This window comes from Pangasianodon hypophthalmus, chromosome 19 (genome assembly GCF_027358585.1).
Source record: "Pangasianodon hypophthalmus isolate fPanHyp1 chromosome 19, fPanHyp1.pri, whole genome shotgun sequence".
NCBI lineage: Eukaryota > Metazoa > Chordata > Actinopteri > Siluriformes > Pangasiidae > Pangasianodon > Pangasianodon hypophthalmus.
Window position 1 is genome coordinate 13631783 of NC_069728.1, and position 22626 is coordinate 13654408.

The 22626-nt window shown below is 36.9% G+C and overlaps 1 protein-coding gene across 1 annotated transcript in view; it reads right to left on the bottom strand.

The window, feature by feature from the left end:
* Positions 1–6460: 6460 nt before the first annotated feature.
* slc24a4b (solute carrier family 24 member 4b) overlaps positions 6461–22626 on the bottom strand; it is a 49054-nt gene continuing 32888 nt past the window's right edge. The window contains exons 7-17 of the mRNA XM_026923856.3: positions 18173–18247; positions 17923–17948; positions 17774–17827; positions 15910–16001; positions 13940–14109; positions 13325–13466; positions 10655–10821; positions 10450–10564; positions 9234–9346; positions 8241–8306; positions 6461–6903 (exon numbers count right to left, since the gene is read on the bottom strand). Of these exons, the coding sequence (XP_026779657.3) occupies positions 6751–6903; positions 8241–8306; positions 9234–9346; positions 10450–10564; positions 10655–10821; positions 13325–13466; positions 13940–14109; positions 15910–16001; positions 17774–17827; positions 17923–17948; positions 18173–18247 (1173 nt within the window). The 3' untranslated portion in view covers positions 6461–6750. The remainder of the gene's footprint in view (positions 6904–8240; positions 8307–9233; positions 9347–10449; positions 10565–10654; positions 10822–13324; positions 13467–13939; positions 14110–15909; positions 16002–17773; positions 17828–17922; positions 17949–18172; positions 18248–22626) is intronic.

Here is a 22626-nt window from a genome sequence, read left to right on the forward strand (position 1 = left end):
ATGTACAGGTAAGCCATTCACTACCTGAGTGATCTCGACTAGCTAGCCAGATCTTTTAATGTTTTACATTATGAAAGCTCTGTATTAAACTTAAGATATCACTTCAATGTTGTGTTAAATCTATAATACAAGTGCTGCTATAGCCTGTAGGTGACATTCAGGATAATATGTACCAAAGGAGCATCTTTGCTAGATAACTAACTATGTAGCAGGAAACTTGTATGAATTAACGTGAGCAAGCCTGGTAACGTTACCTTTCTTTATATACTGTTGATAATTGAGGTGGTGTTCACTTCAACATAGCTGAAAAGGTTAGTTAACATAATTGTTCAAAACTGCATTCCTTAGATATAGAACAGTTATAGGTCAGTTGTAGACACAAAAAAAATAATACATTAAGTAATTATTCAAGTAGTTTTTGATCAGATATCTTCTATAGTCTTACTTGAGTCATTTTCTTGATCAGTACTTTTACTCAAGTAAATTATTGCTATAGTAGCTGTACTTTTACTCATCAGTATGTTTTGCACTCTTTCCACCACCTCAGTACACAACATCTGATTTAATTTTCTGTCATTCTTGACGTTTATTAGATATTATTTACCCTCTCACTCAGTTGGATTCACAGACAATTTACCATCCTGTTCAACATACAATACAGCCATGGGGCAAAATATTGTCAACAAAATTGTTTGAATTGCTTGTACATGAGCAGTTTCATTAAACGGCAGAGTGAGTCCATATAAAAATGTCCAAGTACAACTGGATATATTATCATCCGAATAAATATTTCTGATGCTGCCACTAAGTGATACCAGTGCTGAAGAAACTATGAGGAAGAAGGTGATTCTGGCTTCAAGATGTACCTATGGTTGTTTTTAGCTCTATGATGTCCTTTTGTTAATTTTAGAGACGTCATACAGTGTCAGAAACCACATAAAGAAATCTGCTTGAGCTACTAAACAACTCAATAACATAGGTTTGAAGTGAAACTGTGATCATTTGTGCAATCACATTGCTATGCTAAGTTGCTTGCTTAGATACTGTATATTAGCATTTTAGCGCCAATAAAAAAAACTAAAGAAGTAAATTTTATGCATTAACCATGTCTTGGGGCATTGAAGTATAATGAGAACATTGTGTAAATTATATTTTTTAGCCAAAATGTTCTTTTAATAAATATTTTGGTGAAACTCAGTAGCTGAACCTGAGGCAAAATCAGGAAAATGAGCAACATATTAGCAACATTCATACATGCATGAAATTATTTCACCTTTACATACCATTATAGTTGTTCTTGAAGAATTTCACAAGCTTATTACATTTTATTGAACAGTGGTAGAACAGTGTGTCGAGAATGTCTCAACTGAGAACACGTGGGGTGTTCAAATTTCCAAACTTTCTGAATGTGTGCTTTGAACATAAGAAGTCAAACATACTGTATGATACGCTCGCTGTTCAAGTGGTTAAAACTTTGAGAACACTGTTGCTTGGCAACTGGGAAATATGAAAACACAGTATAAGGCTAATGTTTTAGGTAGCTAATGTAACCATGAAGCATTTTATACGGGCTGTTTTAAAGGAACAATGACAGAGGAAAGATGCCAAAATCCTCATGAATATGAACATTTGTTGGTAAATTAACAAAAAAAGACTTCATACTACTAAAACAATATTGTAACAGACTTTCCATTGCTTCTGCTATATCAAAAATAACCGTGACTAGTAAAACTTGGAGATATCTCAAGGTATTAATACCACAAGTGAGCCATTCATATGGCCTCTTGTCATAAATACTGTATGTCACTAGCCAATTTGAATGTAGAACTCTTTGAATGGAATATAGCCTATTCAAACACTGCTCCTGGAATAGAAAGGAATAGACAACCCATTTTCACAGATAATAATCTCTTTGCTTTTATACACATTCGTTCACCGGCATCTCTGCAAAAATATGAAATGGACATGATCATAACCTTTGTCATGTGATCAATGGGGATGATTATTTTATTAAATACTTAGCAAAGAGTGCCACCTGCTGGTCAAAATTTACTTTTGTAATTTGCTTTCAACTAGAGCTTGAGATCAACTCTGTGGTCCAGGAGCCATAATGGCTTGTTTTTTCTGCAACCTAAATGTGACTGTCATGTTGTAATTGCATTTAAAACCGAACAAATCAACCTATTTAACAAACACAGGTAATTACCGAGAAGGCACAGTGTATATGCTAAAGTAAATACACACATGCTGCATTCATAAAGCAGCTAACAGCAACAGTATGATGATAATCACATTAGCTTGTCCACCCTGTCTTTTCCTTTTTTACTGAAACATCTGTGAGTGTTTCCTGAATTTTCCTGATTTGTACATTCTCTTTGATTTTTTGTTGTCACAATTTGGCCCAGTCATTTTACACCAGCTATATATCGCTCCATTTATCCTAGCTAAGCTTCTGTAAGGTGAGAAAAGAGATAGCATAAGAGTTTATCTGGCTATGAGATAAACCAGTAAGAGAACTGTGAACATGCCTAAGGAAAGCACTACAAGGCATATGAGGCATATGTTTTTCTTTCTTAGGATGAGCAGCAACAAAAATTCCCAAGTTCCGTTTTCTAATTTCTGTTTTGAAGTATTGAAATTTTTAATAATCAGCATAAAGATGATGCTTTTCTCTAGATGTCTATTGTCACATGTTCTTACAGTCTTAACAGCTTATTTAGCAGAATTCCTAAGTCACCCTAAAACTTGATTTGAAGATTACAACATTGTTATATTAAATAATAAATTGATTGAAGTAGTAGTTCCCCAAATACTATGTCATTATACAAGAAAAATGGCCTGTTTTGGCATACTTTATATTATTACCTCCACTAATATAAAATATTATTGGAACAAGATATTGGAACCTTATTGGCTCTTAAATTTTATGATGCAATAACTTTTGCCTGTCACATATTCAATAGTAACTCAAGTTTTTCAATGGGATGTTCGTCACTCTATTTCTTTAAAAAAATGCAGCAAAAATCATGGACTATCATGGGTATCATCAGTAATCTGGCTTTATTCACCAACTCCATTGTTACTCATGGCAACAAGTAGCTGTTAGTGAACATCAGTATTGTGATACAGTATACAGTACATATATTTTGCCTCATACCACAGCATAGTAGTAGCGTAACCAGTAGCGTAACCAGTAGCATAACCAGTAGTGCTGACGATTTTGGGATAATCACAGGTTTACATTAATGCACTCAATCTAATGTTATTGTTTCTATGGCAACAGCTTAACCAGAGTATGTACAGTGGATGCTAAATGTAAATTGATTTTAAAAATGTGTGTAATTGTTGATATAGTGATGTATAGTGCCTGTGTTTTTAAGAGTCAGAGGATAAACTGTAAATTTTGTTTTCCGACACAGGAAAACCTTCAGGATGCAGAACTTTGCAGTTTCTTGCCTATTTTTTTTACTGTTTATAGCTGCTATAATGTCAGTGATAACAGGATCTAACATTCTGTGGATGTTCCAGTAAACTATAAACTGACTGCTGTGGTATAAGAGGAATAAAACAGTATAAGTAGTTAACAGTAACTACTTTGCGGCAGTCTGCATCACACCACCTCATCTTTGATTATTATTGAAAATGTATTGTTCATGTATCATGTGTTATTCCTTACATATCGCACACCCCTACTGCACACTCTGAAACTGCAATTCCCCTGAAAAGATTTAATCTTTTTTTTTTTTTTTTTTAAAAAGCCCATTTTATTTTTATAGTGTTACTTTAAGAAGCAGCATAAAAACACTTCAGGATAGACTCTGAATGTGTTAAGAAGGTTTTTTTTTTCCCTCCTTCTTAACTATTGCCCTGCATCAGCAAGACCTGAGACAGAACAAAAAAAAGTTGAAAACCTCAGTGGTTGGGTGAAATCAGAAATCAGGTTCAGAGTGAAAAGCAGTAGGGTACTGACAGAGGAGCTGATTAAAGCTTTGGCCCTCAGGAGGAACCACTCACTATATCTGAAATGAAGGGAAAAAAGACTTTCCAGTGCGCAATCACTGTTTCAGCTCTAAACCTCGAGCGAAAGAGGGAGGTCCTGTATCCCATAATGCACTGCATACAGAGATAGGATGTGCTCTCAGTGGCATCACTGGCACATTGAGACATTTAAAATATCACATTCCAACACTTTGACGCAGGTATAAACATCATAATTTAATCCAAACAAATTCCCATTCATAAGTGTTGATATATGACAAATACACAGGACTCATTTAGATTTTTTTTTAATGTTATTGCTTTACAGTAAAATGCATAATGGATATGTCCATTATTACAAGACAATACATTCATTGAAGTTAAACAGATGTAATCGTTAATGGTATCTATGTTTACATTAAATTTATACATATTCTTTCATTTTTAATGATCTTTTTCATAATAGAGACACAAATCCCACATCGAGTTGAGCTCACAGTGCATAGGGTCACGTTCATTTATACTGAATCGCAATTAACTCCCCCTCCATGTTCCATATATATATATATATATCATATGAAGATCATATGAAATGTGTTGTGTGCTTCTTTGTACACAATCTTTAATATGCACTCACAACACATTCTACTTTTTGAAAAATGTATTAAGTAAGCATTTATGAATTGTGAGACAGTACATTGCATGTGTGTAACAGTACAAGAGAACATCAAAAGGACATACAACAATGGAGACTGTCACAGATCCAACCACACCAAAAAACTGGTACATTTTCATTTTCAGTCTCCACAAATTAACTAAATTCTTTGCTCTCACACATGTACTTTTAAAAGAAAAGATTTTCTTTCAAAACAAAGAAAAGTCCAAGACAGCTGAGAATTCAGCATCATTATCTGTAAAGTGTAAAAAATGGCACTAGAGAAAATTTTCCCTGTCCATTAAATGAAACCCCATACAAGCTGCCATTCAAACAAACATTAAAATTGCCAGTGTGCTGAAGCGAGAGAATCTGAGTCTCTGGGAAAGATGAGCAGCTGTATTACAACAGTGTGAGTGAGGTCACTTCCTCCCAATCATGGTTAGCAGCTTCAGAAATCCAAAAACAAAAAGTCTTGCAGTCTCATCATGTCCCATGTTGGAGAAGAGGAGGGACGCAGATTCAAGTCATTCCTGAATGGGAAAGATGGGAAATATAATGCCCGTCCTCCTTGCATAGTGCCCCCATCCGGAACTTTCTTCTCATTCCTAAATAGCTACTAAATCGAGCCTCCTGATGAAAAGCAGTTCATGTTTGTCCTTCATGCTAAGACGTGAAAGCAATGCTCATGTTGAGATTGCATATTGTAGCAGCAACCCTTACACACAAATTAGACATGCCTTTCAAAAATGGTGCTTGGGTTTGTTATGTCGTGTTTTTGCAATATGAGGGGGGAAAAAGTCATCAGTTTTTGTTCACTGCTGCTGGTTTGGGTTTGGTTGAGGGTCACTGAACTGTCCCATCATGCACTGCGAATGGAGACGGGATGTGCTTTCGGCATCTGTGCTCAAGGAGTCATCGCCAGGGATCTCATCTTCCCTGAAAATATCCCATAATCTTTCTACAGTCTTTTTACACTTACACAGAAGGAAGCATGTTACACTGATGAGAGAGGACTTGCTTGGATGCTTGTGTTAAAGTGCAAGTATCTACATGGAAAGTTGTTTAAAAAAAAACAAAACAAACACAATCATCCGCCACTACAAGGCTTTCAGAGTAGCACATATCTGTCCATATCTGCTAGGAGACAAAATAAGGGTCAAGATCCAACCTATGATTCTCCACCTCTTCCTCAAAACTGAACACATACTCACACCAATTATGCACGGATCTCACAAGATGACATTCCAGACATTTCTTCAGACTGTGACAAAAAAATCTGTTAGATGAGATGACACACTTTTTACTGAGAAAGCATTTCCCCATTCCTGCAGTTCCCTGGAATAAATAGGAACCATTTTCATCTTTAAAGGACAACACACAGCGCACACAACCCAAGAGTGATTGGAGATCTTATCCAGATCTTATGCTTCTGCTTTTCTACTCTCTCTCTTGCTCTCTCTGCCATTTTGCATTCTTATTACAAAAATGTAAAAAAAAATTTGTTCAAAATTAAATATGATTTTCACATAGTGCTGCAAAATAGAAAAACATGCAAATCTGTCAGTCACAGTCCAATGACTGAGTTCTTAAAATAAAATTAGTGACATTAAATTAATAAATAACAATAAAGAATATGAAAAAGCAATGAAGAGAAAAAAAGGTGAGTTTATGTAGGACAAAGCCAACACAATCTGTATTTGACAGATCCACTCTGAAACATGGAAGATGTCTTTTCTTTTTTTTTTCTCTTAAAAGAATAGAAGAGCTGCCAACAAGAAGATCCTTCCTCTTGGATCATGGTGAGAACTTTTTCATGGGCTTGTGTTATTGTTTGACCTGCTATGTTGAGACAAGCTCCTGCTCACCAGAGAAACACCAAACACTTTGTGGACTGCTGCCATTGAGAAAATGATTTACTGTAAGATTGAGAACGACATCCTAAGTCCACTTTGAGGTAATGGTGGTTTTGACACTACAGTGGAAGACCAGCAGCTATTAAAAGAACAGAAACAGAGAGAGAGAGAGATAGTTTGGATGAGGGTTGAGAAAGGAATATCAAGGGGGACAACAGGATGGAGGTGAACATTAGCAAGATGTGGAGGATTGCATGGATTCTAATGGTCCTCCTGACACATGGGCAGGTTGACGAAGGTGAACACGTTGTACTCGATCATGATGGAGAAGCAGAGGAAGACAGCGTACAGGACCAGCACATAGACACCCAGCTTGAAGTCCAGCTTCCACTTGTTGATGTGGATGCCCAAGATCTAAACACACATCAGTCACATAAATACAGACAGTTAAGCTCTACACTCTTAATTAAACTGAGTCTAGGCTACTTTCACACTTGTTTTTTTTTATAAGTTAGAGAAGGTTTTTTTGTTGTTGTTGTTTTAGCTGATGACCAATCAGGTCGCAAGCTGGGAGACAAAGAAGAAAGGAACATTTAGGACAAGGTTTTTTGTTTTTTTTTTAGTACATCAATATAAGTAAGGTATAAAACACTTCTGAACATGCTGTTACAGGAAAATAATCCATGATGAGGAGGTGTGATGCAGCCTGATGTAAAGTGTAAGGCTGTTACCACCACAAAGTGGATTATTTTCCTATTATTTAACAGCATGTCCCAAAGTGTTTTGTTCCTCTTATACCACAGCAATTTGCAAACCATTACAATTAAAGTTACCTGTAGTGTTGTGGAATATCCACAAGTTAGTTATCACTTACGTTATAGCGGCCATAAACAGTAGTTCCCTCATTAACCTCTCTTTTTATCTCTCTTGAATACAACAAAAAAATGCAGCTTGTCATGTTAACGAGAATCCAGAAAGCACAAACTGCTATGTCTTCGAGACTTTCCTGTGTCGGAAAACTTACTGACCATTACAACGCGCTGAAACTGGAGACTCCTTCTAGAAATGTTAAATAAACTTAAAACCTTCACCCTTTCAACAATTGTGTTTTTCTTCGTCAAATAACATTTTTATCCATTTATTATAAGCCTTTGATTATCCAGATTGCCGTACAATTACAAGCAAAACATATTTTACAATAAAGAATTATGCTGTGCATATTAAATATGATTGACAGGGCTAATCTAAAATACGCTGTGTAAGCTTCACCTTCATCAATCATAGACTGTCAATCAAGCATGCTGATTAGAATATTAAACCACACCCACAAAGTTATCAACTCAATCTCTGATCTGGAAACTCAGCAGCATTTTTATCATATTTCTAACTTTTTTCTCATTTAAACTTTCCTCAGTGTTTAATATAACACTCAAGTTTGCACTACAAATCATATACCCTGGGGATTTAATATACACCAATTTGAAGAGTATGTACTAAGAGTATTGTTCTTTCAGCAAGAGACTGATTGCGCTTGACAACTGTAGCAATGTCTTATGAGAGCTAATAAAGTCTGTTTACTGTTTACATATTCATTTGTGAACACTAAGACAATTTCAAGCTTCAATAAAGCAGCTTTTCAGCCAAGTCAGCAAAAGCAACTGGATTCTGGTTTATTTGCCAGGTTTTTGTGTGTGTGTGTGTGTGTGTGTGTGTGTGTGTGTGTGTGTGTGTGTGTGTAGAATCACACCCACAGTGAGAGCGACGGAGCCGAGCAGCAGCACGACGGAGTACACTAACCCTCGACTGTTTATCATCACCTGAATGAGAAAGCAGAAAAGACGAGGTTTAAACACTTCCCTAAGAGGAACCACAGCAAACATTTCTGATGGGAGTGTAAATGGTGTTTATGCGCACAGCTCAGTTTATTTTATGCAAAATGTTTGCAGCCAAGGACCTCCTAGCAGTTTAAAAAAGTAAATCACAGACCTGAAAATCACAGCATGAGTTTGTTTATTCAGTAAGGGTTTTATCCTGGTCAGGGTCACAGGAACTATCCCAGGAACACTGAGTGCAAGGCAGCAATACACTCTGGATCTCGGGGCACCACCTACACACACCCACCCGCACCCACCCGCACAGACCCGCACCAACGGGCAATTTATCTTAGCCAATCCACCTACCGCCATAGTTTTTGGGAGGAACCCAGAGGAAATACACAGGGAGAACATGCACAGAAACTGCACAGAGACAGTACCCTGAGCTCACGATCAAAGCTGCTAGGCTTATAATTATAAACTCTATAAATAAAACAATACCAACTTTGACTGCAAGTTAATACTGATCCACATTGTTATGCTCACGAAAACCAACAACAGTACAGTTATGGGCTCCTGGTGGTACGCAGACTTTTTGAGCACCACCGCACTATTTCAGAAACAAGATGAAATCAGTGTTTTAATTTTCTCCATTTTCTCCATATCTTATTTCCAGTCCCTGCCATCAGGAAGATCCCAGAGCATGGACAGTACTCAAGAATGTTTATATTGATCACTGACACAGATATATTGAGGTCTTTTAAATAAATGGGAAGAGACCTCCTAACTCAGTGGGACAGAACATTGCTAAGCATTGAGCATAAAGCCTCTATAAAAACCACTATATTCCAATATCAGCTCAAAAGCTGTGCCACATTACAGTTAATGACCCAAGACCAGTTTAAGCGAACACAAAGTGGATGATTTTACCACTGAGCCGTAGCTGATGGCCATTGTCTGCAGAGCCCACGGCAATCCGAGCCCCACCAGGATGTCAAACACATTACTGCCGATGCTGTTAGACACAGCCATGTCGCCCAGACCTGCAGAGCACACACACACATATATGCACACGCACACAATGTCACACAACCAGCCAACACAGCCTGCACAGCCATACATGACCTAATGTTATTAGAGTCAGGGACACAGTGCTTAAATAAATAAATGTGACTGAAACTCACACGATAATAATAATAATAATAATACAAAAAAAGACTGATACCCACATAGTAAATCATATAGCTTTGTCATTATTTAATCTGTTGTATTTAATGTGAGCTGTAATGTTTTTGGTTAAGTCATTCCCACATGACAGAACAGTGAGAAGTTGTCCTTTAAAGTCTAACTTTACACAAAATAGAAACTAAGTGATAATAAGTGAGTAAACGCTACAAAAAGTCTACATGCAGAAGACTTCAGATAGCAGAATGAAAGTTATTGACATATGTTTTGTTAGCTAACATGAGCTAAGCTGACAGGAATTCTGAGAGGATTTCAAGCCTTATTCAGGAATTCACAAATCTTCACAGCTAATGCTAGCCAGCCAGCTAACATGAGCTAACTAGACAGAATTCAAGAGGAGTTTTGTTCAATAATGCTGATAATCTCCTCTGCTAGTACAATCTAGCTAACATGAGCTAACCAAACAAGAGTCTGGTTACACAAGGATTTTGAAGTCATATTTACACATTTATGAATTTTCACTGCTAATGCTTGCCAGCTAGCTACAATGAGTTAAATTGACAAAAGTCTCAGATGATATTTAAGTCATACAGACTAACTAAGAATGTTCAATGCAAGCTAACTAACATGAGCTAATCTGACAGGATTTCTGAGAGGGTTTACTTTTGAGGGTCGGGTACTGCTTAATAAAGTTTGAATAGCGTGTCTGAGTTTATATATAGGCTAATCTGTTTAATAATAGGCTTAGATTATGGAGAGTACTGCCGTGCAAGTCCCTGTGAATGACTTATTACTATAGAAATGATATTGTATTAGGACAAGTGCATTCATAATAAAGCTATCATTTGCCTTGCAGTCAGCACTACTGTCAGACCTCCAGGAAATTGTTCACAAGTTGGCAATCATAACAAAATCCTCCCCACTACACACTCAACATGATATTTGAATAGAAGAGACAAACCTTGGCGAGCAACAATCAGGCTGGCAATGCAATCTGGAACGCTAGTCCCGGCTGCCAGGAACGTGATGCCCATAATAACATCGGGAATGCCGAGAGTGTACCCAATGATGGTAACCTACAACCGCATGTAAGCTAGGAGGTCAACAAAACAAGGAACTATGATAAAAGCAGAGTGAAACAGAAAAGGTGGCTATTCTACACTTACCATCCACACCATAAAGTAGGAGAAGACTGCGATCCAGACAGTCGAGAGGATGAAGGACAGCATGAAGTATTTCTCCCACCGAGGTCTGGAGCAGTTTGGGATGGTGAAGAAGAGCAAAAGCAGCAGAGGCCATGAGATCAGCCATTTGGTCTTGTTCATGCAGCCCTCTAGATACACACACACAAACACACACACCTCAACAGCAGATCCTACAGGAACAATGAAGCAATAAAGACCTCTGAACACTGTTTCTCCTCTTAGACCAGTGATGGAGGGCTTTTAGGAGAAGTTTCTATGAGAAATTATAATAAAGCGGAACATCTTTACAGCATGTCTGGCAGTTCCAACTGGTGCAGCTGTCAAAAAAGTTGCCCTGCTCTCAAGTGGCTGCGATTTCAATTCCAGACAATGCCACAGCCATCTAAAAAGAGCACAAGTACACACTTTAAAAAATGAGCTCTGCTCACTCACAAACATACACAAATATAACTTCCTGTGAGTGATCTGTGCATCCTACAATGTGTTTGACTGCTTTGCTAGTATCAAATACATTAATGAAGTTTTACACAATAGATTATGAATGCGTTATTAGAGGGACTTGTTATAGAAGACAAGTTATTAGTGCTTTATTAACAGGATTTCCTACAGAAGACACACTGATAGAAAGGATCGTTTCATAGTTAAAAAGTAGCAATCAATTGTTAATCACGTTTCATACATCATTTACAGTAGGGTAATTTTGTTTATTCTGAAATGAGTTTTTTTTTTTTTTTTAAATATACTAATGCCCAACCCCAATTTTTACTCTCAGCTTTTTTGTTTTGTTTTGTTTTTCCAATTTGCATTTGTACAGGAACCACAGGAACTGTAACACACTCAACAGTGGAAAGAAATGGTTTGGGCTGAATATATTTAATTTTTTATATTGAATTAAGATTTAGTTAATGACAATCATTTTGAATAGAAAATATATATTATTTTTACAGAAGGCCACACTCAGAAGACCGAATTAGGGGAATTAGGAAGATTATATTCCTTTACATTTGTTATTTTTTAATTAAAACAAAATTGGCTTAAATACAGTGGCTGCTATCGCAAACATTTAAAACCTCCTTTAGCAAATCCATTATTAATTTTTTTATAAAATGTCGAACTTCACGCCTCAGCATATTTTGCGTTTAGGTGAACTCAGATTTTAATTGTTTTAGCATTTTTTCACACAGCCACTGTAAGAGAGAACAGAATGTTTAGTGTTCCCTATTTTTGTCCACTTTTCCACAATAATGGATTCTTTTGTCAGTGATGAAGCAGGAATGATTGACAGCTTTCTATGGAGCCATTTGGGGAAACATTGCTGTGTTTTTATTCCCTTGAATTCATGTTTTTCAAATAGATATTATAATCCAGAATGTGTGCATGTGTTTGGAGTTCAGTGGTGACCTCAATATGACCTGCCTAAAGCATTACTTTAAAAACCTCTATAAAAAAAAAATATATAAAAAAAATAAATAAAAAAAACCACTAGTCCTTTTTTTTTTTTTTTTTTTTTTTTTTTTTTTTAACTACACCAGTGTTGGAACAAAGCGATGTGTACTGAAGGCATAACATTTACACAGTACATTGAACACTGCAGTCACTTCACTGCTGCTAGGAACTTAGATGGAAATGATCTGCTTACATTAATCTTTCCATCACCAAATGCTGGTGAAGATTTAGTACAGGATAAACAAATGAAAAAAAAAAAAGTCTGCTGCGTGCTTTAAAGAGAATCCACTAATCTTTAATTTTAAGTGGATTATAATCATCTATACAAGATACCAAGATGCATAAAAGGTGCAGCACCTGTATTAATGGAAGCAATGCCACATACAGTTGTTTGTAAGTAATGTCTAACTGATTTGCATTCTGATAAACAGACTTGCCTGATCCATCCCTACTTCTGACTGGAGTTCTCATCACCTGAAAATCACTCGCTGCTGCTGAGGATGGTCCGACATGCACAGCCTAAAGATCACCATGAGATTACTGTGAATGGTACCACATAGAATGCTTAAAGATGGCTACAGATGTTCTTCCTCGGATAGCCTTAGGACTGCAATTGCTAAGAACAGTTTGCACTCCAGTCTCCATCACTGAACAGTTAATAACTTCAGCTCGATACAATAGACTTAAAGTTAAGACTATAATGAATTCAGAAATAATTCTGATGCTCATACTCATTAGCTGCTCATAAGTTCCTGTTTAAACAACTGTACTTTTTGACTATATAATGTACAGTTGTAGAAAGAATTTATTTATAACAATAGATAGAAATTACGCTAAAGATAGTAATCACACTATCCAGTGTCACCCAGATGACGATGGGTTCTCTTCTGAGTCTGGTTCCTCTCAAGGTTGCTTCCTCATGTTGTCTCAAGGAGTTTTTCCTTGCCACTGTCACCTCTGGCCTGCTCATTATGGATAAATTTATACATTTAAAATTAATATCTGGATTTAATATTTATATAGCAAGTACATTTATATAACAACTATGCTGTTAAGGGCCTTAATCAAGGGCCTTCAAATCTGCAGAACTGACCATCAACCATGAGTTACCAGTGCTATTTCTTCCCCAGTTTCACAGAGGAAATCCACCGTCACACCCTTTTCTTTTCTCCATGTCTATCTTACTTGGTATAGTGAACGGTGAGGTCAGTTCTCCATCCTCCTCCTCACTTGGCTTGTCCTCTGGTACGTTCCCGTTCTCAATGTCGCTCTTTCCATCCACCACTGCCACCTCAACGCCGTTGGCTCCCTGCACCAGCTTCTGCCTCTGCGCCCAAAAAAAAAAATAAAAAATTTAACACATTATTATTAGCATTATTTTAACACATTATTAGGCTAATTATTTAGGAAATTAGATTTAAGGAAACTGCATAAGCACTGGCATTAGGCCAAGTCTACCTTTATTATCCGATTCACATATGTTAGGACTGTATGAATTTTACTGTTGGATAAAAATTGAAATTGTTTATCAAGCAGTAATATTTCCATATTCAAAGGCAAAAGGTCCACATGTAAATTTTAAAATGTCATTCTAATGTTGCATGTTTCCTGAAAAACAACTTTTCTAAACTTTCTGCCATATCTGTAAAATCGATAAAATAAATTACCATAGGTACTGTAAATAAATTAAAACTAACCTTAAACATTAAAGGTTCACTGTGTGTAGCTGTATAACACTACAGGCTCATTAATATTCAAATGTCATTTTTAAAGAGTCTCTACATGTCATGTGATGCGCACCTCTGTAATAATGAGACGGCTGGCCATGCGCAGGCGAGTTTTGGGTCCGAAGTGGTTGGTGACCATGATACGAAGTCCAGCCTCGGGAAAACGGTAATTTGGAGGACTGGCATTGATGATCTCATCCACCATGACCACTGAACCTCGAGTGTAGGCCTTACTAGGTTTGACTACAGAGGGTATAGCACGCACACATTATGACATACTGCGATCGTAGGAATATACCCGTTTTATAATTCAGCGTAATTAGAAGTGAGGATAAGACACATATGAAACAGTCCAGTTAAAGTGTGAAATACGGTTAAAATTCAGTTCAGCTAAATACTAGCTACTAGCTATTATAGCTACTGTTGTATTCATTTTAGAATTGTGTGCGTCAGAAATGCACAAATGATGTGCAAGGACATGAACAGCTTTTAATTAGCAGCTTAAGTTCATCATGCTAAAATTTTCAGCAAAAAAAAGAAAATGTGCCTTATAATCCAACAATTATAGCTCATAACTACAATTACACAATTGTACACAATTTCTGCTACAACGGCAAACCCCATTTTTCCTCAAATTCCCTCTAATGTTCAACATTTATTCAAAGGTACAAATAGTGTTTAAACTAAACACACAGAACAGAGATAGTTATCCCATAAGAAGACATAAAACAATGGCCAGACAGAAGCAGGAGTGGGTTTAGTACGGCTAAACAGACAGGCTAGTGGGCTCGAATAAAGCAGAATTGAGCTGAAAAGCTTTCAGAATTCACATAAGGAAACAGAGAGAAAAAGATAAAGAGAGAGGACACAAGGGATTACCTTTTCATCAAACTGCAGCAAAAAGCAAGCACACACATACTTGCATATACATACACACACACACACACACACACACACACGTGCACACACAACTGGAGCACATGGCCACAGGAGGACGTCTCTGCTGAAAACTTCAAAAGCACATTCAAATTAGATATGAAGTTCAGAAAGCAAAGTGCTTTACAATTCTTGTTTAGTACAAAGTGTAAACAAAAGGGTGGAGATTTTTTTTTTCTGTAAATCAGAATTTTTTTTTCACCGCAAAGTGAAATATTTAGCCTGAATGGAACGCCATTTGTGCGCACACGCACGCGCGCATGCACGCACACACGCACGCACACACTGTGCCACCCATGGTTTATTCCTTACATAATAAATCTTTATACGTTAACAATTAGAATGTTATTTTCCTTAGTTAAAACTATTTTAACTAATATCAAGTCTATGAATAATATTAAATCTGTCAATACTATCAGTTCTTTATTTTGTGTTGTTCTAATTTCACCATAAATTAAGTAAAATGGTCATTTTATACAACACCTAAACAAAAGTGTGACCATAATTTGTTCTACAGTACACTACGATATTCAGCATATTACATTATTACGGATACGTCACCTTATCATCATGACGACTATGTTATATAATCTGTACTATTCGAGTCTGTCCTATTCAAGACAGGCATGTTCTTTAATTTGGACAAATATGATAGCAAAAAAGTTCCATGAAAGTATGCATAACATGGCACACATAACACTTGCTCCAAGCAAAGATATAACAAAAAAAGATACAACTTTGTGACCATATCATAAAGTGTGATAAGATACTGGCCAATTAGCATTGTGTGAAAAATTAATAATCATAACACACTTATAATTAAATGTGCAAGTACTGAGTTTTTATTAGTTTTGTATTTACTGTTATTCATCATTCTCACTCTCTCTCTCTCTCTCTCTCTCTCACCTAAAAAGAGTTTCCTTTCAATCAATATTATTTAATCAACATGACTCAATATGATTTATTAATACCTCATTATCCTTATGAACTATGTAACTAAAAGCTGGAGTCGAATTGAGAGTGAAGATCAGCCTGTCTGTTTAGCCTTACCTGAACCCAGCAAAGGTAATGAAGGGTCATCGGAGACAGAAGCACAACAATCATTACCGTCCTCCAACTCGTTTGCGCTTGCTGCGTTCCCGTTAGCAACATTCTTGTTGCCTTTTCCAGTGAAAAAAGTCTGCATGGTGGAGTTAAATCTAAAAGAGAAAAAGATACACAGAGGGAAATCAAGTGTTGAAAAAAACACAAATAGCAATGGATTTATTTTTTAATATTTGTAGAGTATACATATATCACTGCCAGCACATCCGAGCGTGGCTGCCGAGCAATTTCACAACTGATCAGCACTGTGCTTCATTCACACCAATTTAAAAACGATGAGGAACGTTCTGTCAGTTGCAATGTTTTGTCGACGGCGTGTCTCATTTACACAGTTTTCTAGCTCAATGAACAGCAAAAAGCATAAGACATTTTAAAGGGAAAATCAAAAGATATAAACTCCCTAAAGCCTGGTTCATTATTGTATTGGAAATATTAAAAGGATGATCCAAATGTACAAAGTTTCCCCTCTTCAACCAAATATAGTGCATCAGCCAAGACATGGTTGGTGTCTGAATTTTTCTTCTTTAGTTTTGCATGGGAGCTACGAAGCTTATAGCCGACTAAATCACACAGTCAACTCCTAACAACACTGCTTGGCTCAATAATGCCATTTATATGTAAATATATCAAATAAAAATATCAAAATGGCCATGTGAGACTAATTACATGCATGAATATGACACAATTAATAATTAATGAAGTAATAGTTATTCATAATTTAATGTTGTAATCAGAGGCATTTTAGACTCCAGTCTATTATTTCTTTGAATTCACTTGAATCTTCTCATTTGTATATTATCATATTTGTCTTAATTTTATTTTCCATTTTTAAATTTGCTATTCTGTTTAAATTACATCATATTACATTTGACAGCAAAGAAACAAAAACACTATTTCTTTCTTTAGTCTGCATTTTTTTTAAACTTAAAGGCATATGGCCTTTGAAGTTGAACTAGCATGAGGATGTGTTTTTGATGGAGAATATAAAGCATTTCTGTAATGCGCTCTGGATAAGGGCATCTGCTAAATGCTGTACAATGGAAATGTCTAGATGCTATTGAAAAGAAAAAAAAAACACACCAGAAAAATCTGGCAACCTCGGAAATCTCAAATACACACAGGTGTTTTGCATAATTTGAATGAGGCATATATATCTACTTAGAATAGCATTTATTTTTGCCATTGTACACAGTACAACGAAATTCTAGTGCGACAACCTCAGCAGTGCTTGTCACATAATAACACAAATAAAATTCAGTAAAAATATGTTTATAATAAAATAATTTTTTTTAAAAACTGTACGAAATAAGCATGGATAAAACACATTCACATACACACACACACTCAGACACATACTCATATACATATACTCATGCATGCACACAGTCACATATGCACTTGCATGCACGTTATCCACTTAAGCGTGTGCGTAACCCGTCTCTGAATACGAGTAACTTTCCCAGCATAAGCATTGTTAGCTGCATTAGCCTCACAGCTCCTTGAAAAAAGCAAACTTCAGACACCAAACAAGTCATGACTGGTCAAAGTGTAAATCTGTAACTTATATCTAAAATTGTATATGTACAACATTGCTGTGACATTTTTAAGTCAGAAATTGTAATTTATATATCAGTTTATGGACTTTTAACTATTTCCCACAGAACTTTGACGCAGCATGAGCAGCAGATGGAAAAAGATGCATTTGGCTGCCTTCACATATGTCAGAGGAAGGGTGTTAGCCTACACTCTCCCCAGTTGGTAGCTGTCGTGTGCTAGGGGAGAGCTGGCTGGTGGGTGGGAACTGGCAGGTAACCAAAATGGGGAGAAAAATGATACGTGATGCATTATATAAATCCCCTGTACTCACTTCATGATCAGAATGTATCCCGTATACATGACCACCAGCACCAAGCTCTCCCACCTGGAAAGAAGAAAACAATATGTAAAAGTCCATTTCTGCTAATCATGCTGTTAAACAATCAGCAGAAACAGAAAACACAAGTAACACACACTCACCATACGATCTTCCCATCATAGATGAACTTAAAAAAAAAAAAAGAGCAGAAAAAGATGATTGAAGAATCATTAGACCACAAAAAGGACGTCAGAGTGACATTATGTAATGGTGTATGCATTCAAATTATGTAGACAAGTCATTTAATACTGTCAGCTGATCAAACTGCTGATTTGGAATAAATGTGTGTGTGTTTACTGAGATGATACTGAGCACACAAAGTCTTGTATTTGTGTTTGCAGCAGGACTTACTGCAATCAGTGCCACAACAGACAGGATGTAGTAGAGAGAGTCCCGAAACACGGCCCACCATGTCAATAGCACCACCTGACATGCGCACACACACACACACACACACACACACACACACACTTGCAGTTAGAGGGGGAAATTCATGTTATCATGAACAAAAATATGTATGTATTTGTGCATAGTATAAACCTGGATGAAAATATATATTTGGAATTAGAGTTCATGCAGAGGCATCAAGCATCAAACCACTGCCATGATCTGTAATTAATTTCTGTACTTAATGGGTTAAAAAAATGGATGCAACATGAAGCAGCCAAACAGAGGGGAAGAAGCCCAGTTACCTGAATGGAAAACGACAAGGTATTGGGGAAAAAAAAAAGATTCCAGTAGCAGTTTCGCATCCACTTCCCTTGAATTCCCTTCTCTATTCACAGATTTTATATAAACCAGAGGTGTCAAACCTTTATCTAGGACACATTTCAGTCCAAATTGGTTCAGCGAGGGGCAGAAACACATGTCTAGGCTATCTGAAGAACCAAATATAACAAAAGGTATTCTGACTTAAAATGACTCTTTTTATTATAATATGTGTACAACTTCTGAAAAAGCTCTTCAGTGCCCCCTACTGGTGTACTCTACAAGGTGTCCCAAAAGTCTCCATACATAGGGAAAATTAACACTTTTTTTTTTTTTTTAGCAAAATGTCATTTTCATTGTCAAGTCATTCCATATTCGGGCTAGTGTAATGCTTAACATTCTAAATCCTGAGTCATATCAGTATTTTATAGGATATAAAACTTCTTACAGTCCAAAACTTATGGCACGGCAGAAGCCAGCTTTCAAGAAAATAATAAACAACCAAACGCAGGAATCTGAACTTTCTCCTTGTCTTTGTGTGGATTTACTGCAGTCAAAAGACAGACTGCTGCTCACACATGAAGCCTAGAGGCCCAAACTTTCTCCCACAAGAGAACAGTTCCACAAAACCACATCCATCCCTGCAGCAATGTGCACCATAAACAAACCGTGATCCTTCTCCTCACACAAGCTACTGCAGCACATCCTGATCTATTCCTGCATGGTGTCCTGTCTCCGTGCTGCGTTTTAAGTCCAGGCCCCTGAGACAGCACTCTGCCTCAGGCTACAACCTTCGCTCGATCCGACTGCTGCAATAGTACAGTGAAAATAATCACAGAGTGATGGCAAATAAGAACAACAATTTCAGTTCGGTGTTAGTGCCGGGTGATTATAGCACTGTGAAAGAAGTGCTACCTCATTTAGCTCACAGTGCATATATTAACCAGAAATGTACCCTATAGTGAAGTAAGTGAAGCATAAGCCTATCCAAACACAGAGCTGAGCAGCTGAGGGTCCTTACTTTGGATTAACATTGACTCTGTGACTCAATAGTAGCACTGCTTTTCCACAGACACTTTGCGAGTGCTGGTTCAGTTCTCCAGCAAATTCAATTTGATGTTTTATTTGTATAGTGTTTTGAACAATAGATGATGTCAGAAAAGCAGTTTGACAGAAATCCAGATGTAGATTTAGATCCCTAATGAGCACGTTAAAAGTGACAGTGGCAAGGAAAAACTCCGAGACAACATGAGGAAGAAACCGTGAGAGGAGCCAGACTCAAAAGGGAACCCATCGTCTTCTGGGTGATATCGGCTAGTGCGATTATACACCATTACAGCATATAGGTGTATACGTGCAAAGGCAAACAGTACTAGGTGTGTTGAAAGGATGGTCAGTATGAACAGATTGTGAGTAAGAGTGCTGGGATCAGCACAGGACAGTCTTACAGCAGCAGTTCTTAGGTACAAATCTACATTATCTATGTGAGATAATCCACTGACGCAAGGATGAGACTTGGGTTTCAACCAGGATGAGAATCAAATGATACAAAATGGTGGAGTTTACGCTTATGACTCATTACTGGTGTAAACATCACCACCATGGATTATTTTACAAGCTGTACTTCTTCATACCTGTGTTTTAAGTTTTATTAACATTATCTTTAACATAAGCCATATAGCAAACATTCAGTCTATTGCAATTGCTAGTAAAATGGTTGTTTTGTAAAATGGTTGTAAAATGCTGGAACTGAATAAGTTTTTTATGTTTTTTGATGGAAACATACAGAAGATTTCAACATCACTGTTTCACCAATACGGTTATCAGAAAAGGGCTATGGAAGGCACGGGAATGGGATTTGAACTCACAACCTTCAGATCACTAACACAGAAAATTAACCACTGAGAGCCCATTCTCATAATTAAATTTTTTTAGCTATGTATTTCCTATCATACTATAGTATTCAACTGTTTAATGAGTGTCTTACTTTGGATATTAAGCATATATTAGCCTACTAATACAAAACCACATTTTCCGGACTACAAAAAGAAATGTATGTTATCATTTTTTTTTAGTGTAACTGTAAAATGCACCTTTGTTAGATTTTTTTTGTTAGGTTTGCTACCCCAGCAGTTATAGTGGAGTTAGGAGAGGTTATAGTAAAGCTTAGCACCAAAATTCCAATCAAATTCCTATTGCTGTGCTAGCAAGAATTAGCGAAATCATAGCAGCAAGAACTGAACAAACCAAAACTCTTTACAAACTAAATGACAAGATTTCAGTGTTGTGTAATAACTTTTTACTAAGGACTGACCAAAGTGTTAAGATCTGCACTGTAACAAAGGCTTAAGCTTAGGAAACAAAACGGCCCTGAACTATACCATAACACTAATGAGACAAACAGTAAACTAGCCTAAACCAGTATAACAATATATATATATATATATATATATATATATATATATATATATACAGTCAGGTCCATAAATATTGGGACAGTGACACAGTTTTGGTAATTTTGCCTCTGTACACCACCACAGTGGATTTGAAATGAAGCAGTCAGGATGTGACTGAAGCGTAGATTTTCAGCTTTAATTCAAGGGGTTTAACAAAAATATTGCATTAACCGTTTAGGAATTACAGCCATTTTTTACAGAGTTCCTCCATTTTCACAGGCTCAAAAGTAATGGGACAAACTAATATAATCATAAATATTAGGATTATTTTTATTACTTGGAGGTAAATCCTTTGCAGTCAATGACTACCTGAAGTCTGGACCCCATGGACATCACCAAATGCTGAGTTTCCTCCCTTGAGATGATTTGCCAGGTCTTTACTGCAGCCATCTTCAGTTGCTGCTTGTTTGTGGGTCATTCTGCCTTCAGATTTGTCTTCAGTAAGTGAAAAGCAGCTCAGTTGGGTTGAGGTCAGGTGACTGACTCGGCCATTTAAGAACATTTAATTTCCAAGCTCTTGGGCTGCTTTCACAGTATGTTTTGGGTTGTTATCCATCTGTACTGTGAAGCGCTGTCCTATCAGTTTTGCAGCATTTGACTGAATCTGAGCAGAAAGTATAGCTCTGTACACTTCAGAATTCATCCTGCTACTTCTATCAACAGTCACATTATCAATAAACCCCAGTGACCCAGTTCCATTGGCAGCCAAACATGCCCATGCCATAACACTGCCTCCACATGTTTGACGGATGATGTGGTATGCTTTGGATCATGAGCCCTTCCTTTCCTTCTCCATACTTTTCTCTTCCCATCATTCTGGTACAAGTTAATCTTGCATCAGAACTGGTCAGGCTTTTTTTAGAGGTTTTTTAGCAAAGTCTAATCTGGCCTTTGTGTTCTTGAGTGTTAACAGCGGTTTGCATCTTGAGGTAAACCATCTGTATTTACATTCATGAAGGTGGCTCTTGATTGTAGACTTTGACAATGATAGGCCTACCTCCTCCAGAGTGTTCCTGACTTGGCTAGATGTTGTGAAGGGGTTGTTCTTCAATAAGAAAAGAATTCTGCAATCATCCACTTTAGTTGTTTTCTGTGGTCTCCCAGGCCTTTTGGTGTTGCTGAGCTCGCCAGTGCATTCCTTCTTTTTAAGAATGTACCAAATTGTTGATTTGGCCCTCCTAAAGTTTCTGCTGATAGGTCTGTTTTGGTTTTTCAGCCTAATGATGGCCTCCTTCACTTGCATCAACACCTCTTTGGACGGCATATTGAGAGTTCCCATGAACAGCTACCAAATGCAAATTCAACACTTGGAATCAGCTCCAGACCTTTTATCTCCTTAATTTATCATGATATAAGGAGGAAACAGGCCACAGCTGGCCATGAAACTGCTTATCAGTCAATTGTCCCATTACTTTTGAGCCTGTGAAAATGGAGGAACTCTGTAAAAAATGGCTTTAATTCCTAAACGGTTAATGCAATATTTTTGTTAAACCCCTTGAATTAAAGCTGAAAGTCTACGCTTCAGTCACATCTTGACTGCTTCATTTCAAATCCACTGTGGTGGTGTACAGAGGCAAAATTACCAAAACTGTGTCACTGTCCCAATATTTATGGACCTGACTGTATATATATATATATATA